General features: G+C 40.3%; 1 protein-coding gene across 1 annotated transcript in view; it reads right to left on the bottom strand.

Annotated features, from left to right (window-relative positions):
• Positions 1-15,848, bottom strand: part of gmds (GDP-mannose 4,6-dehydratase) — a 204,432-nt gene that overhangs the window by 175,940 nt on the left and 12,644 nt on the right. Inside the window, exons 3-4 of the mRNA XM_080473832.1 lie at positions 15,576-15,663; positions 12,953-13,062 (exon numbers count right to left, since the gene is read on the bottom strand). Coding sequence (XP_080329958.1) covers positions 12,953-13,062; positions 15,576-15,663 — 198 coding nt within the window. The remainder of the gene's footprint in view (positions 1-12,952; positions 13,063-15,575; positions 15,664-15,848) is intronic.

Raw genomic sequence — 15,848 nt, 5'->3', positions numbered from 1 at the left:
CAGCATTCCTGCCGCTGTAGTAGCATGGTAAAACCTACAGCTATAGTTATAACTTAAAATTAATGTAAAACACATGTGGGATTATGTGTTTATTGATCAATTATCATCATAATTAATAATTATTTCCTGATCTAGTGAGCTCCGCTTGTTCACAACAGAAACCAAGTCAGTACGCTTTACCAACCACATCATATTGAACCTGACACTTTGCTCCTTTTTCAGAGTCTTTCTACCACAATCCAATCTGTTTTTCTTATGTTGTTATGATACATAGAAATTACGAGATCATCTTTCACTGACAGCCATGACGGAACCTCCGAAATTCCCAGACAATACTGGGCTTCCTGTGGCGACAGTGTAGAGAAGTCCTTGATTGCTGTAGCGGGACATTGTCCCCGTTTGCGATGCCAGACCCATGAGGAGATGGTTGTGGCGACCGGAATTGCTTAGAGCTCTCTGTCCCTCTACATTTAACAACTTCTGGAAGAACGACAACGTGACCAGAGAGGCCCAATGCAGCAAAACCAACACATTATCAAGCTGAAATAAACAGAATAGGCATTTCTGTTGAAGATGCATTTTCTGTAGGGCCAACACATCATTACACTGAAATGCCATGAGGCAATTCTCTATGGAGAGAAACAATGACATGGTAGGATGGACTGTTTGTTTTAATCTCTAATAATCCTAAATATATATTTATATATATTTTAAAAATCATAGGAACCATTTAAACACCATATTGTTTCATGTCTTTCCCTGCCTCCGAGGCCCTTTCCTAATTCTGCATCCAATAGTAATGATTCATTAAATTTCCTGAACTCTTGTCCCATCATTGCCATGTTTATTTAGCTTTTCTCTGCTTCCAACCAAGAGCAACTCTGCCTTCAGATATCAGGCTGTACAGCTCATTTAGCATGAACGATAACCAGATATCTCCAGATTTTAATACGCTTTACGTTCCCCAATCATTTGCTACTGGGCTGAAAATTTAGGAGTAAAACGTTTTCTATTGAAAATAGACATTTAAAATTCCATTACTTTGCAATGTGGTGTTGTTTTTTTAAAAGACTCCCCAGCACTTCTTTCCACAGTGTTTTTTCATGCAAAGCCCTTGTTTGAATCTTTTCATACACCGTCCTGCAAATCCGGAAGAATTATAGCAAAGAGATTGAAGACGCCTGCAAAACAAAAGATTCTAAATACTTGGTGAGTGAAATAAGATACTCATACAAAGACTGAAAAGCCTTCATTCTAATCATTTCTATGAAAACCAATGAACAATGCTCATGAAAATGAAAAAATAAACGTTTGCATGGTGTTTTCCAAGTACCAAAAATAATCCAAGTGCAATAGAATACAATAGAAATACTTTGATAATCCCTGAGGATAATTCTTGAAGTGATACTAGAAGGATTGGGTGGACAGAGGTTTTGCAGGACGTTGGTTCTGTAAACAAGCTTTTCAATGCCACAAAGATGTGAAGATGATTGTTTACATATTTTTTGATCATTGCTAGAAATAAAAAAGCCATAGAGCAGAGGTCACCTACCTTTTTAACAGCAGGGACCTGTTTTAACTAACATTGTTCAACAGTACCAAAGTGCCTTTGACTAAAGCAAAACTGACAGTGTAAGGACATTGTTCAACTCGTATACACTTGTATTCAAAGTATACAACAGTACCCCCCCCGACCTCATGTATCAAACATTCATTTGTACAAATATGCTTTTAAAACTTTTTTTCTACTTCAAAGTTTGCAAGTGTAACTTAACGCGTTATATAAAAATTGCTCTGTAAAGGTACGTTGAGATGACTGTCGCCCTATATAAATAAAATTGAATTAAATTGCTCTGTCAGGAATATTATACTAGAACTTTTCTCAGAGATTTATCATAACATTTTTTGATTGTGTGCACAAAGTGACAAGCCAAGCCCTCTCCGTTGCTTGGTGTTGAGAAACCAACACATTGCAGCAGAAATGTCAAACTTAGAAATACATACTGAGACTTTACATTACACTCAATTACACTGGAGTTTCAAAATCTTTTTTTCAAGATTTGTTTAGTTCTAGGTAGATTTTGTACCGTTTCTCTGAGTGCACCCTTCGAGCTTCTCCCTCATCAAAAATATCCAGAATGTTCAGGCTCAGTTCTAATATGCGAGTACTCGTGTAAATGTAGAGAAACAAACCTATCCAGAAAACTGCGGGTCTTTTTGTCCTCTTTCAGTCAACATGTCGGGAGGAGGAAAGGTTTTCTCTCAAACTGACTCTGAACACCGACTGCACCCACCGGAAAATCTTCTTGGCTGCTGATCAGTTTCAGGTGAAAGTAAATACGTTTCACACCCTCAGTAGAAGAATCTTTTTTCATCACTAATTGTTTTTGTTTTTTTCTGAGTCTGGGTAAATCATTATTATTATTATTATTATTATTATTATTTTATCGTTATTGTTCAGTAGTAATGATATGCTGCCTTGATGAACTGTTTTATGGAACATCAACAGTCGCTTCCGGGTCAACAGTCAATGGCAAAACTTCCTTAAGTGAAAAAACAAGTTGTTCCTGCTCCAAACCAACTGACATTTGATTGATGATCCATCACTTTGGAACTGTTGTATAACGTCTGTCTGTCCCGTGTGTCCAGGCCAAGAGTCGTCGCATAAACGCTCAAAGTTTCTGACCAACTCGCGAAGTGATTGTATGATTCTTCTTCCTCTTTGCTTCTTAGCTGATCCCACTCTTGAAGGTGGTCTTGCTCCTTTGAGCCGTGAGCTTACAGGAGAATTCACGCAGGAATTCAGACTGAATTAATTAGATACAGAGGGATGAGGGATGGCTCGGTTTTTATCTGTACGTGAATCTAATGTTAGGAATGAATGACAATTTGTCAGCGATCTGTGAACCTCGACCGTCTATCAAACCTAACGTTGGACTGGACCACTGAATGGAGGGAAGATTGGGTGTGAAAAGAAAAGCATGACGAGCCGGGTTCGTCTCTCCTGCTGCTCCCGTTTCTGAGGAATATTTCATTGAGCAGCTGCTCTGCTTGTTTAATACACCTGAACATCCAGCGCTCTCTGAGAATAAAGGCTTGTTTGTTTGGCTGACGGGAGACAAGGCAGGAGTGGCCAAGCCCTTCATAAAAGTATGACAGCCTGATTTAAAGCTTCAATTAAAAATGCAAGCAAAGGCAACAGCCCAAACACACAGACAAAGCAGGCACACATATAGGTATATTAAAAAAAATAAAAATGCAAAAAGATCTTCACTCAGTCAACAAAAGATTAAAAACAATTACAGTCATCTAGATTAGCGTCGAATGTCGTAACTCATCCACGTCTCTTCTCTGCCCTCCATTCAAACCCGACCTCTCCTCTCTTTGTTTTTGTTTCATGATCTTCATTCCCCGATGTGAGCCAAACAAGTGAGATCATAGCTCATTACAGCGCGCTTTGGTAAATAGATTGCAATCCTAAAATTACCCAACAGACACACGGTTGTACGCGGAAGGGACCTGAGAGTACACCCACGCAAACTCTCAACCAAAATAACAGGAACAGGGCATTTTACAACAATTATAGATTGTGACACATTTGCAGATTGTGAAACGATTACGCCTCCCTTTTCTCTCTCTCTCTCTCTCTCTCTCTCTCTCTGGGCTCGTCTCTCATCCCTAATGCAGTCTAACATAGTCATTTTCTTTTCGAAACAGTTTAGGAACAATGGCTCCTGAGCTGAGATCCAACTGAAGGTCGCGCTGGGAGGGGAAGAAGAAAAAAAAAAAAAAATCCAAACAAAAGACAGAATTACACAAACACGCCATTAGCGAGGGGAAGCAGGCGTGTGTTGTGTGTCTGTGAGCACACTGCAGAAGTCTGGACTTGTGTTCATATAGATTAGCAGCTGTGTGTACTGTGAGCAAGGAGATTAAGTCACTTATGGAAGGATTGAAGTGGGGCTGCATCTTCTCGCTGTGTGTCGCAGCCAGAGTGGGTGTACGACGGGGGATAAGGTGTAATTAGGAGGCGGCACCCAGGACAGAAGGAGGCGACATAATTCATGATTCACCCACTGAAATGATGTGGAAGTGAGGGCGCTGTTTGACAGCCGCTCTCAATGCGAACGAGCTAAAACACAACAATTGCTCTCCGGTTGCGAGTCTGCACACTGAAGTCCTCTGGTACACGCCATATAATGTTCGTGTAAACACCAGCACGTGAGAAGAAAATAAAAATGGAGCCAAATCTGTGTGTCCACTGAGCTGTGTGTCTGTAAACTCACTTAAAATGACTCGAACCCTCAAGTCTGACAGGTACCGTTATCAGCGCCGTGAGCCCACAGTGTAAACAAAATTACAGATTGCTTGGGTTTATTTAGGTAAATCAGATGAGTTTTATGTTTAAGGGATTGATTTTTTTTTTTGGAGGGGGGGGGGGGTCACAAAACACAAAGTCAAAGTGAGCTTTATAGTAGAAATGAAATCCGACCTTGCTTGTCCTCCCATGGTGTAAACATGTATTTAATCAAAACCCAAAAAATCTTAAAGAAATAGAAAATATAGACCAGACATTTAGTCCAATTGAATAATAATAATAAATCTGTTATAAGATAAGATAAGATAAGATAAGATAAGATAAGATATCCCTTTATTTATCTCGCATGAAGAGAAATTTGCAGTGGTACAGCAGGATAGTACAGAGAAAGAAGCACACAGAGCAGGAACTAAAAAAAAGCAGATAAAAATACAATATAATAGAAAAATATGCACACGGTGCCTATAAGTGTGGACATGTACAGAATATGGGGGTGGATGTATTTTACATAGTAAATATGTTCTTATAGATATATATATATATATATATATATATATGCTAATATTGCTACTAATACTCATGAAAACAATAATGACACTATGAGATGAAATGTAAATGTTGGCTAATGCTAACATACAGACAACAACAACAACAACAACAATAATAAAAGTAGAAGAGATACAAATGCCTTTAACATGCCTAATAATACTACTCCAACTAATAAAAACAATAATAATGGTCCGCCTACTACTACTACTTCGTCAGGATTTGTGTTCATGCGATGTGAGAAATTCTATCCTAAAAACTAGAAAATTATATTCCTGTTACTTTTTTTATCATTAATATTCACATCCTTACTTCACTAAGTAGGAAACAGCCTGAAATTGACTCAGATTACCCTATTATTTTACTTTTCAATCTTCTTGAGGGGTTTAAACCTAGATTCCAACAAATATTCAGAAATATACATCTAGATATGTACAGACATATTCTTTTTTAGGGAAAATACTTGCGGGAATAAAAAGCTCCATCAACAATGAATTCTCACATACTTTGTTTACAGAGACGTCAAACCTTTACAGGTGCAGATAAATCATTACCCATCCAGCATGAAGCTACAAGGCTGATTATTATCCTCGTCTGATGTCTCCCTGGAGGACATAGCAACGGCAGCGGGAAGATGGATGAGTTTAATAAATATTTAGTGCAATCCCTGGTTACCTCACCCCAGCTCTCCTCTGTAACTAACTTCACCAAACTAATTAAACAACTGCCTTCTCTGTTCGCTGCGGTCGAGTCTCACAAAGACAAACATCCTTTGGGCTTCAGACACTCAGTCACTCAACGCAAAGATAAAAATAAAATGAATGATGGTGGAAGGAATGAAGTGAGGGTGGAAAATAGACATGATGATTCAGGAAGCCTCTAATAAAACAGTTTTAGTCCCTTTCTTTATTTCTTTGTTTTTAAGATTTTGTTTATCGATAAGTTCTGCAGTGTAACACTCTAACCTGCAGAGGGCCTCGTTCCACAGTATCTTTAATAAGATGATAAGAAAACTTACAAAACAAACAACTTCAGCAAATATGACGTGCTAAAAATACAAATGTTTTTGAATTACACTTTGACCAAAACTATTTTTGGGATTGGTAAGGCTAATTGTAATAAAAATTTTAATCAAAATAACATCTTTGTTAATTCAAATTATTTAATATAAAATTATCAATATTCACAGTGACCAATAATGAAACTATAAAACATGAAGCACACAACAATAATATATAAAAAATATAAGCTTTATATATATATATATATATATATATATATATATATATATATATATATATATATATATATATATATATATATATATATATATATATATATATATATATATATATAAAACTATATAAGCTTAATACATATTGAGATTCACATGAGACAAAATATTATTATTATTATTAGTAGTAGTAGTAGTAGTAGTAGTATATTAGCACTGCAGTCACATTTATTGTTATTTGTTGGTTTACAAAACAGATAAAAAATGGGTCAGTTAACAATATAAAATTCTTCCTTCCATTAACATTATTGTTATTATCATAATTCATATTACAGTCAGATCAAATAATAAAGAAACAATATTTATTTTTTTCATTTACGTAAGTTCTAATAATTTAAAATGAATGGAATACCCATTTTGTTATAAATTAAACTAACATGTCAGCCTTTGTCATACTAATAATTTGTCATTTCAGAAGTAAAGAAAGTATGCAAACCACAAACCACAAACAAACAAACAAACAAACGAACGAACGAACGAACGAACGAACGAACGAACGAACGAATGAAACCTTTCAAATGTATATAATGTTTGTTTTCAGTTTCAGGAAAGCTCACTTGTGTCCTTTCATTTATAAATGACAAACATAATTTCTGAATGATTTTTTTAAAGAAAATATAAATTTACTCAGGATAGTATTTTCAATTGTTCAGTGTTATATTTGTTCTTCTGTTAGTTTTGTTGATAAATATTTCCCTTGCTTGAAAAAAAAAAAAAAGAGTTCAGCTTAAATAATTGTTTGTTGATTATGATAAATGTCAACAAATTAAAAAAAAGAGAGAAAATAGCAAATCTGATCAAATAGATTCAATACAGAATTTCCTGGCAATGTGATCTGGTAATTATCATTTTAAAAAAGATTCTTCATTGACACTTTTCCTATTCTGATGTCTGTTCCTGAGTTGCTCTCATAAACAATTCTCATTAAAAAAAAAATTTCATAGTACTGTTCATTATCATGGATATTCAACACAAATACACCACAGAGGCCGATCAGAGAACATTTCATGCTGAGGCAAATTACATTTTAATCCCTGAGTGAAACTATCAGGGGAGCCCTGCGCGGTGGCTCACCGCTGCCATCTAGAAACCATCAAGGAAACTACATCTGCACCATTTATTTGGTCTTTGAGAAGAAACAAGTCAGCTGATGTGGGAGATTTGGGATTTGATTTAAGATGCAGGCTTAGATGCATTCATATATGATACCATCTATCGACTCCAAGTTTTGACTTAACAAACCACAAAAATCTAAATTCTTTCACTTTTTCCCCCCAAACTACACATTTCCATGTGTCATTATCTTGCCTGAGCACAGAAAGGAGAGAAAAAAAAAAAAGAAAAGAGGTGGAAAAAAATAAAAAGAGCCGAGTCACGAGTGGAGCAACAAATCTGACCCACAAGGCTCAACCACGAAACATTCCCCGACTGTGAATGAGGGGGAAACACTGATTTGTTTCTCTTGGCACACCAGAGTCTATTCTGAAGCTGAAGTTCACGCTCAAACTCGTCTCAAACCCACCCAAGTCAGCCAGGCTGCCTTGTTGGAAGGCTTTAACCTTTTCAGAACCAGGGCTCGGTCGGCTCAGGGAGCGACTGACCGACAGCTACCAGGCCAACAAGGTGACGTGGCCCCGTTACAGCTCCGGCAGCAAGGCGGCACCCATGACAAGCCGAGCTCGGAGAAAGTGTAAAGCATCCGCAATCAGCCCGAAACACTCAAAAAACAAAGAGACACTTACACACACAAACAAGCAGCTAATGAGTCGTGTGAGGCTGGAAGTGCATGCTTCAGTAGGGAACGTGTTCATTCAGTGGCTGCAAGTGTCCCACCAGGGGATGGCTGCATGGCGTTAATGTAAACACCAATCAGAGGGTGGGCAAAACCAAGTGAGACATTCAAGAGGATGGCCGCCGTCCTGTGGAAACTATTAATCTCCCACGAACTTAGCAGAACAATCGTGTTTTCCACCAATTAACTTTTCTAGTGTTGAGAAAACTATGGGCGCTTGATCCAACTCAAGACTGCTGGTCACCACGGACCCTCTTTCACCAGTACGTCACAAAGCAAGCACGGGGCAATCTAAAGCCACCAGCTGACATGGAGAAAACGCAAAAGTCTGCATAAAAAAAGTCAGGGCCCGTTCAGACCCGGCGTTAACGTGCCTTCTGGGAGATCCGGAGTGTGAAGTGGCACCGGGGCGCCATCGCTCATAACTGCTTTCCGAGGTGGTCAGCTGACGCTTTGCGGTGTGAACGGCATGTGTCGTGAATGCGTCCCCGGACGGTGGCGTTGCACGAAAATACACCACATGTCGTTTTCGTTTAAGAGAATGCGCCATGTGTCAGTCTTTCCAACGTTCCACAGAAACTATGAAAAAGAACATGGACGTCGGTGCGTGTTTTTCAACCTTTTTTGAGCCGCGGCACATTTTTTACATTAAAAATGTGCCGCCATGTTGTAGCTTTATACAGCACATTTAATGACAATACTTACAGTTTTTACTGATTTTGTTCTATAGAAAATAAAAAAAGTTTTCCTTTACAAATATTCATCCATCGCTTTCTTGTCGCTGCCTCCTCTTCTGCCTGTCACTTCTTTTGGCAGCCGGCATGCTCACCGTTTCACTACTCTTCACTCATTTTATTGTCTTAATGTGCTACCTACTGCCACCCGCTGGCAAGGAAGGGTGTGTACATACTTGATCAGCCAACACATTTCAGGCGCAGACACTCGACAATATCAAATCACTGGCAAGTGACTTTTCTTGTTTTTTTAACCAATTAAATGAAATTGGACAATTTTCCACGGCGCACCTGACCATCTCTCACGCTACACGAAACGCAGGATACAGGCGGGTGTAACAAGTTAACGCCAAGACTGAACGAGTACTAACCACTACATCACTGTGAAGTCCTAAAACATGATCATACAAAAAATGTGCAAATGTTTTAAATCTTTCAATATTTGTAAAGTAAAGTGAGAAACGAGCATTCAGCCTGTTCGGGTCCGACCTTTCCTCCTAATATCTTATTCTCAAACCACGTGCGAGACTGTTAAACGAAAGAAATTGCTAATTTATGTTGAATTTGTGCCCGTCTTGAGTGTTGTGTGAGTATTAGGCCCCGTCTACACAACGACAACAAGTGTATCAGCAAACTTTCTTCACTTTCGGAGGGTCCGTTCACACGACACTGAACACCAACAGTGCCTCGCCTGGCAGCAGCAGCCTCACTGGTGTGTGAACGTGATGAACGATGTTAAAGCACGTTGGGACTGCTCACGCTACGTGAAGTCCATTTGTCATTTTAAATTGTTTTCCTTTGTGTCACTGCATCCCAATTAATACATTGACAATATTTACAAAAAATGAAAACTTGTTAAATTTTTATGGTTAAAATCATCGAATCAAGACGGTCAACCAGCCAGTGCCCCAAAAGTGGTTAATGATCGCCACGGGTAGCTTGTCTTAACCTCAAGAGAAAAGTATAGACGCTACAGAACCAAAGAAAAGCAGCAGGCTTGGAGGTTGCAGTCCATGTTTCTCTTAACTTTTGACCCCGGCGATAAGCTTTAATATCCTCGGCTGAATAATTTCCACCCAAGGCGGAGCACGATTGCCTCAGTGTGTCTGAAATCAGAAATGTCCAAAATTGGAAATGATTTAATTTGTCATTGGAAAGAAAGCCTAAGCTCTCGGCTCCCCAGAGTACAGCGCATGTGAGGCGGTTGTGAAGGTTGGCAAGGCCGGAAATTACACGGCAAACACAGCAAATACCCACACGGGCTGCTGGGTAACAGACGAGGAGTCAAAACAACAGAATCGAACAAGTTACGAGCCGCGGAGGAGAACGAACTTGTTCACTTTGTGAACATAAACACACCGACACGGCGAACAAACAGATCAGAGCTTTGTGGGGAAGCAGACGTGTTAAATCCTGTGTGTGTGTGTGTGTGTGTGTGTGTGTGTGTGTGTGTGTGTGTGTGTGTGTGTGTGTGTGTGTGTGTGTGGCGTGGGAGCATGTTCACACCCGGGGGGGGGGAATGCTCACGGATGCTGCTGTGCTTATTATTTAATGTTTCACATATTTCAAGTTGCTGGAAGTCTGAGTTCATTTGTTTTATTCCATTTTTTTTAGCAGCTATACAGTATTAGAAAATCCACATTTTGCAAAATGTGCAAAGCGTCTAACTCCTCAGTTCTTCTGCTGTTCACGTCAGAGAGAAAATGCAGAAAGTCCTCTGTGTTTGATCCTTTGACACTGCAGCTGACTGCCTCTTTGGCCCTGCAGTGTTGGTCCACTATTCCCTCTGCACCGCCGCCTCTGCAGCATTACAAAATAACCTCCACTCTGTTCTCACTGATGACTCTCTTCAGCGGAAACCAGCAACCCACACACTTCATCTCCAACCAGTGCTACGAGTCAAGCCGCCGGGGTGAGTCTGATGAACAGACCTTCCTCAGAAGGGATTCCCTGAAAGACGGCGGCGGCGGCGGCAGAAAGAGGACTGGTGGAAAGGAAGAGAGAGAGAGATGATGATGATGATGATGATGAGTGGCCGATGTGACTGATCGTTTTCCAGGCTGGAAACCGCCCCACGGTGGCGCTGCCAGTAATCCGGCAGGCTCAGCTGTTCAGAGCGGACAGCGTGTGTCACAGAGCGACCAGAGACAAATAAAGAGAAGTAGAACCTCGCTCAGGTACACATGCTGTATGTATTCTGTCACTCTCAGTGTGTGTGTGTGTGTGTGGCCTGAGGATGATGTTCGGTGTAGGAGGCGGGAGCAGAGTCACAACCTTTGACCATAAAGGATGTGGAGAGAAGTCATCTCCCACTCACTTGGGTTTCTTACATTACATTTTTTTATTTCCTTACTTTTTACTTTTTGAATACTTTTTGCTGGTCAAAGTCACAGAATGTAATTATCAAGTTACTGAAATGCACTTTTAATGCAAACACAAGGTAAGTGGTTATTTGGGAAAGTAACTTTTGCATTAGTTTGAGATTATCTTGCACATGATGTTCACATTCAGCACCATGCGGGTCCATCTAATACTTTATTTACTAATTAAGTTCAACTGAAGTTACAAGATGCTCTATAATCTGGACGTTAGCTGAAGTTACGTCTGACCAAGATGAACTGTTGGGGGGGGGGTGGGGGGGTGGGGGGGGGGGGGGGGGGGGGGGTGTCAGTAACAGCACACTATTTCTTTTTAGCATTACATACTTATTATCTGTAATATAATTAGGCTTTGGGCTCTATATTCCACTAAAACCACAATGATGAAGGAGGATCGGAGCTGCCTGGAGACTGTGTGTCAGATCCCAAAGTGGAAAGGCCGAAGGAGGGGGCAGGAGGGCGGAGGGGGTGGGGGGGATCGCCTGGGATCACCGTGGAGCTCGGAGACAAAAGGGACATTGTGGTGCGAACTGACCCATCCAAGAAAACATTGCTTCCTGTCCCAGCAGCTCCGGCATCCTCCGCATAAGAACCGCTCACTTCCCAGAACTCAGTCCCTTTTTTAACATCATCTGCCGGTCACCCTTTTCCCAGCAGCGCTCAGCACAGACCGCGTACAGACAGTCACTACTGCAGAACATTCAGGGAGTTTAGACATCGACACACTGAGCTCATGATGGAACTTTACTGTATGAAAATGTCTCTGGGTTTGGATGAAAAGAAACAGCAGGCACAGGAAAAAATAGGTGTAAGAGAGTTTCAGTGGCACGTTGACCACTTCCTGCTTCGCATAATTTGCATTTATAAGCCCATTATTAGCTGTAAATCCGTTGCATGAATCTTTAGTTTCATCACAGAGGTCTGCAGGTCGTCAGTAGCAACATGAGCCGTTTGGCGTTTTACAAAACTTTTCACGAGGAAAAGCAGAGCTTTTTATGTATATTTCTTGAGAGACCAAAATAGAGGTGCAAACAAAAGCTGGTCAAAACAACCACTATCCCACAAACAGGATTCACACCACAGTCACCCGCAACCACGACTTAACTCCAATGATGTCTCACCACAATGTTAGTCTCATGGAACCACGACTTTTATGGATATATGAGAGCGTTCACTATCTGGTATGATCAAATAAACGCATGCCTCGTTGGTTAGTCTCCAGTCAACTGGAAAAAACTGAAAAACTCTTGTTTTTGAAATTCACTTCAATTGCTGAAAACATCGCTTGAGTTTCCTTCTATTACTGGAACATATTACATCACATCCAGAGGATCAGGAGGAGGTTTTACAACTGACGCCATAAGAGAGCGAAACGAGGCAAGTGACAATAGTCCACAGGTCAGACATACAACATATTGATGTATTGCTCTCTTGGGCAGAATTAAAGATGACAAAGTTCCCTTTTTTCTCCTGCAGTGTGATTGTAGAGAAAACATTTCTATAGTGCTTTTCTAATAAAACACATCCAGTTGTATAAAAGTTTGCATCTATATGATATATACTATGAACTCGATGGAAATAAAATAAGAAAGATCATTTCTGTCTTAAAAGCTGCCGTTTAATTGAGATTTAGCAGACCTTTAAAGAGGGTATTGCTAAATGCTAATGCTGAAAAGATAATAACTTTTGTGAAGAAACCACCTCAGTCCTTGATGTACACCAGTATTATTCATACTTCTCTGGTCAGACTACAAATATGCTGCCGACACCTACATTCACTATTACTTGACTCTAATCAACCTCTTTTCTTTGTCTCGCTCTTCAAAAGCAGAAAACGTCACTCGGCTTAGTATCAGTGCTTTTAATTTGAAGGAATGTAGTTCACGGTACCTTGACGTGGCTCTGAGCTCCCAGGTTGTAGATCTCCGTTGGCTTCACCTGGTTGATGATCTTCACCAGACATGTGCTGTCAGTCAGGTCGCCGTAATGCAGCTTCATGTCTGTCAGAGAAATGGACCAAAAAAAATCCAATGTCACCTCAAAACATCGTCCAAAAACGTTTCATTCATTTCCTACCAAATCCAACGTAGCCATCTCGTGCACGAAAATAGAAAAGAAAAAAAATATATACACTGAAGCAAGCACAGGAAACGCGGTGGCTTTTCTGCTGCAGCGGTTGGACAGGCTCTGTTTACATGACAATGCCTACGAGTGACAACGGAAAACCTTCGTAGCGTTTTCGGGGTCCGTTTCCACGACATCGGTGCTCGGAGCAACGGAAAACCTTCTGAAAACGGCTCCTAAGGTGAAAGTTTTTAAAAAAAACGCTCCAGGTCTTCCTCCATGTAAATGGAGGGGAAACACAATGATTTTGAAAATGCTCCGACTCCGTGGAAATGCCTGTGTACTCCTCATTGTTAATGTTTAGAGTGTATCGTTCCCTGCTCAAATGTGTGTGTAGACTCATTGCAAAAACAAACAACAGCACCCACTAGTGGCCCTACTTGAGACTACATTGTTTTCAGCCTTTTCTGCCATTCAGCATCGTTTTCAAAACGTTGCCGTGAAAACACGAAACAAAACAAAAGCACTTTCACTTGAAATGTTCTATAAAAGGAGCCTCAGCAGAGAGTGAGACAGAAACGATTCTTCCAGAGAGCAACAAGCAAAGTTTATCAGCACATTGCTGATTTGATGGATTCCAGTCTGCAAAGTTCTGGATCCAGGGAGATTCTTTAATTATTTGTGTTGTTTTTTTTAACTGTTGTTTGATCATATTTTAGTGTGCTGGTCAACAATGAAGTTTTCATGATGTCCTCTACAAATAAAATTGGATTGAGGATCACAAACAGTATCAGTGTAAAGTACTTTGGGGCTGCGGAAGCCGTGAAGAAAAATCACCATCAGTAAAAAACTTCCCCATCAAGCCTCCTCAACTGAAACTGAGCTTGTTTCACAGAAAAACCAGCTGAAACTCAAAACTTCCAGTCAGCAGCACATGAGAACGAAGCGTTATGGGACACCAATATGTCATAAATCTGATTGTTCGGCGCAGCTTTTTGAATCAGGAAGAGACTTTTGAAAGAGCTATTTGAACAACTAACAAGGGATTACAACAGCCCAAACCAACTTGGTCATCAACTCCCCTTACTCTCTATATTTGGCTCCTTCTGACGTTTTTCTTTCCCCCCAGGATGAAGATCAAGCTGAAGGGACATTGTTTTGAAACCATGGACAAGATCCAGTGGAATTGCAGATGGTGTTTGACACACTTGGACAAAAGGACTTCCAGGGAGCATTCCAAACATGGCAGGAGTAGTGGAGGCGGTGTATCACTTCTTTTTTTTTTTTCCATAGATGAAACTTCTTTTCACACCTCTTAAAAAACATGAAACCTTTTATTTCAAACTGCTCTAAATCACTGGTTTCAGCACATTTCAATTCTTATTTCACATGCTTAGACGAAACTCAAGATGCTTATATGACAACGACACAAATGCAGCATTCACACACCTGGAGCCACCAAGGACAGATATTAGGCCAGAGGTGTCCAACCTTTTTTGGAACCAAGAGCTTCTTTTAAATTGCCAGTATGTTCAAGAGCTACAGGTCCAAATAGGAATCTTTACCCATTACCTGTTTGTGTATTTAATAAGCACACAACAAGCCAGACATATAAATGTAGTTGTAAAAGTGACAAATTGATTAATTCTTCACCTTGGTGGGACCTCTGGCACTGGGAGGAGGCACTGGACTTTCCAGAAAAGTCCACTGGTGCCAGGTGTTTGTGCTCGATTTGATCTCGATGCCATTTGTTAGTGGGAGTATCTCATTCTGAACAGCAGAGCTATCTGAACTGAACGGTGTTTCTGCTGTGGAGACGACTGCATCCACATCAACTCTTCCACCAGTTGGAAAACCCAGACAGCCGGTAACAGGTTCAGAGAATGCAGACTGATTCTGCCTTACTGTTTTGGGCAGTGGAGGCTGGTGGTACATTCCTTAGGTGGGGCTCGTTATCATTCTTCAATTTCAGCCATTATTTTGAGTGTTAACTAAACTTAAATCCAGTGTATATATTCATCAGTGTTTCCAATCTTGCCTTATTTTAAGGAGAAAAAAGGCCCTTTGTCATGAAAATGATTGTATTTAAAGACAGTCGTGAATAGAGAGCACTTATTCTGATGACATTTTTATGAACATACTTGTAAGCAGATATATAATTAGTCCTATTTAGTGTGTATGTATAAATGTGTATGTTTTGGGGCTGGTTTACGTCACATGATAAGCGGGGCTGATGCAATCGCTAACCCTAACCCTAACCCTAACCCTAACCCTAACCCTAACACTAACCCATCTGCAATCTTTTTCTGGTTCTGGGTGGGTGGGGGAGGGCGGCGCCGCAGCGCCCTCTATTGGCCACCCGCCACTGCTGTTGGGCATTTTTTGAACATGAGATACATGGAATCCCAACAGTTGTATGTAAATAAATGACAGAAAATGAGTCACTTACTGCCTTCGGTGTGTGTCTGTGGGTTCTGGTACAGATGCTCAATGCGACCTGTGTTGAAAGAGCTGGATCGCCTCATAATACCATGGACCTAAGGAAAGAAGGGACAAGTACAAGAATATTGACCATATCTAAAATATCATAGGAGAAAAAAATGAATAATAAAAGGAACAATGAAGGTGACAATGAGTGTGGTCAATTCTTAGATTACCTTCATTCTCTCTAAAACATGACAGTATTGTTGTGTTGGAGTTTTTGAGTTTGAGATTCAAGGAT

The sequence above is a fragment of the Lipophrys pholis genome, assembly GCF_963383615.2.
Source record: "Lipophrys pholis genome assembly, chromosome: 10".
Taxonomy (NCBI): Eukaryota; Metazoa; Chordata; class Actinopteri; order Blenniiformes; family Blenniidae; genus Lipophrys; species Lipophrys pholis.
The sequence above is the reverse complement of the archived record's forward strand: the minus strand, read 5'-3'. Positions and strand labels throughout refer to the sequence as shown.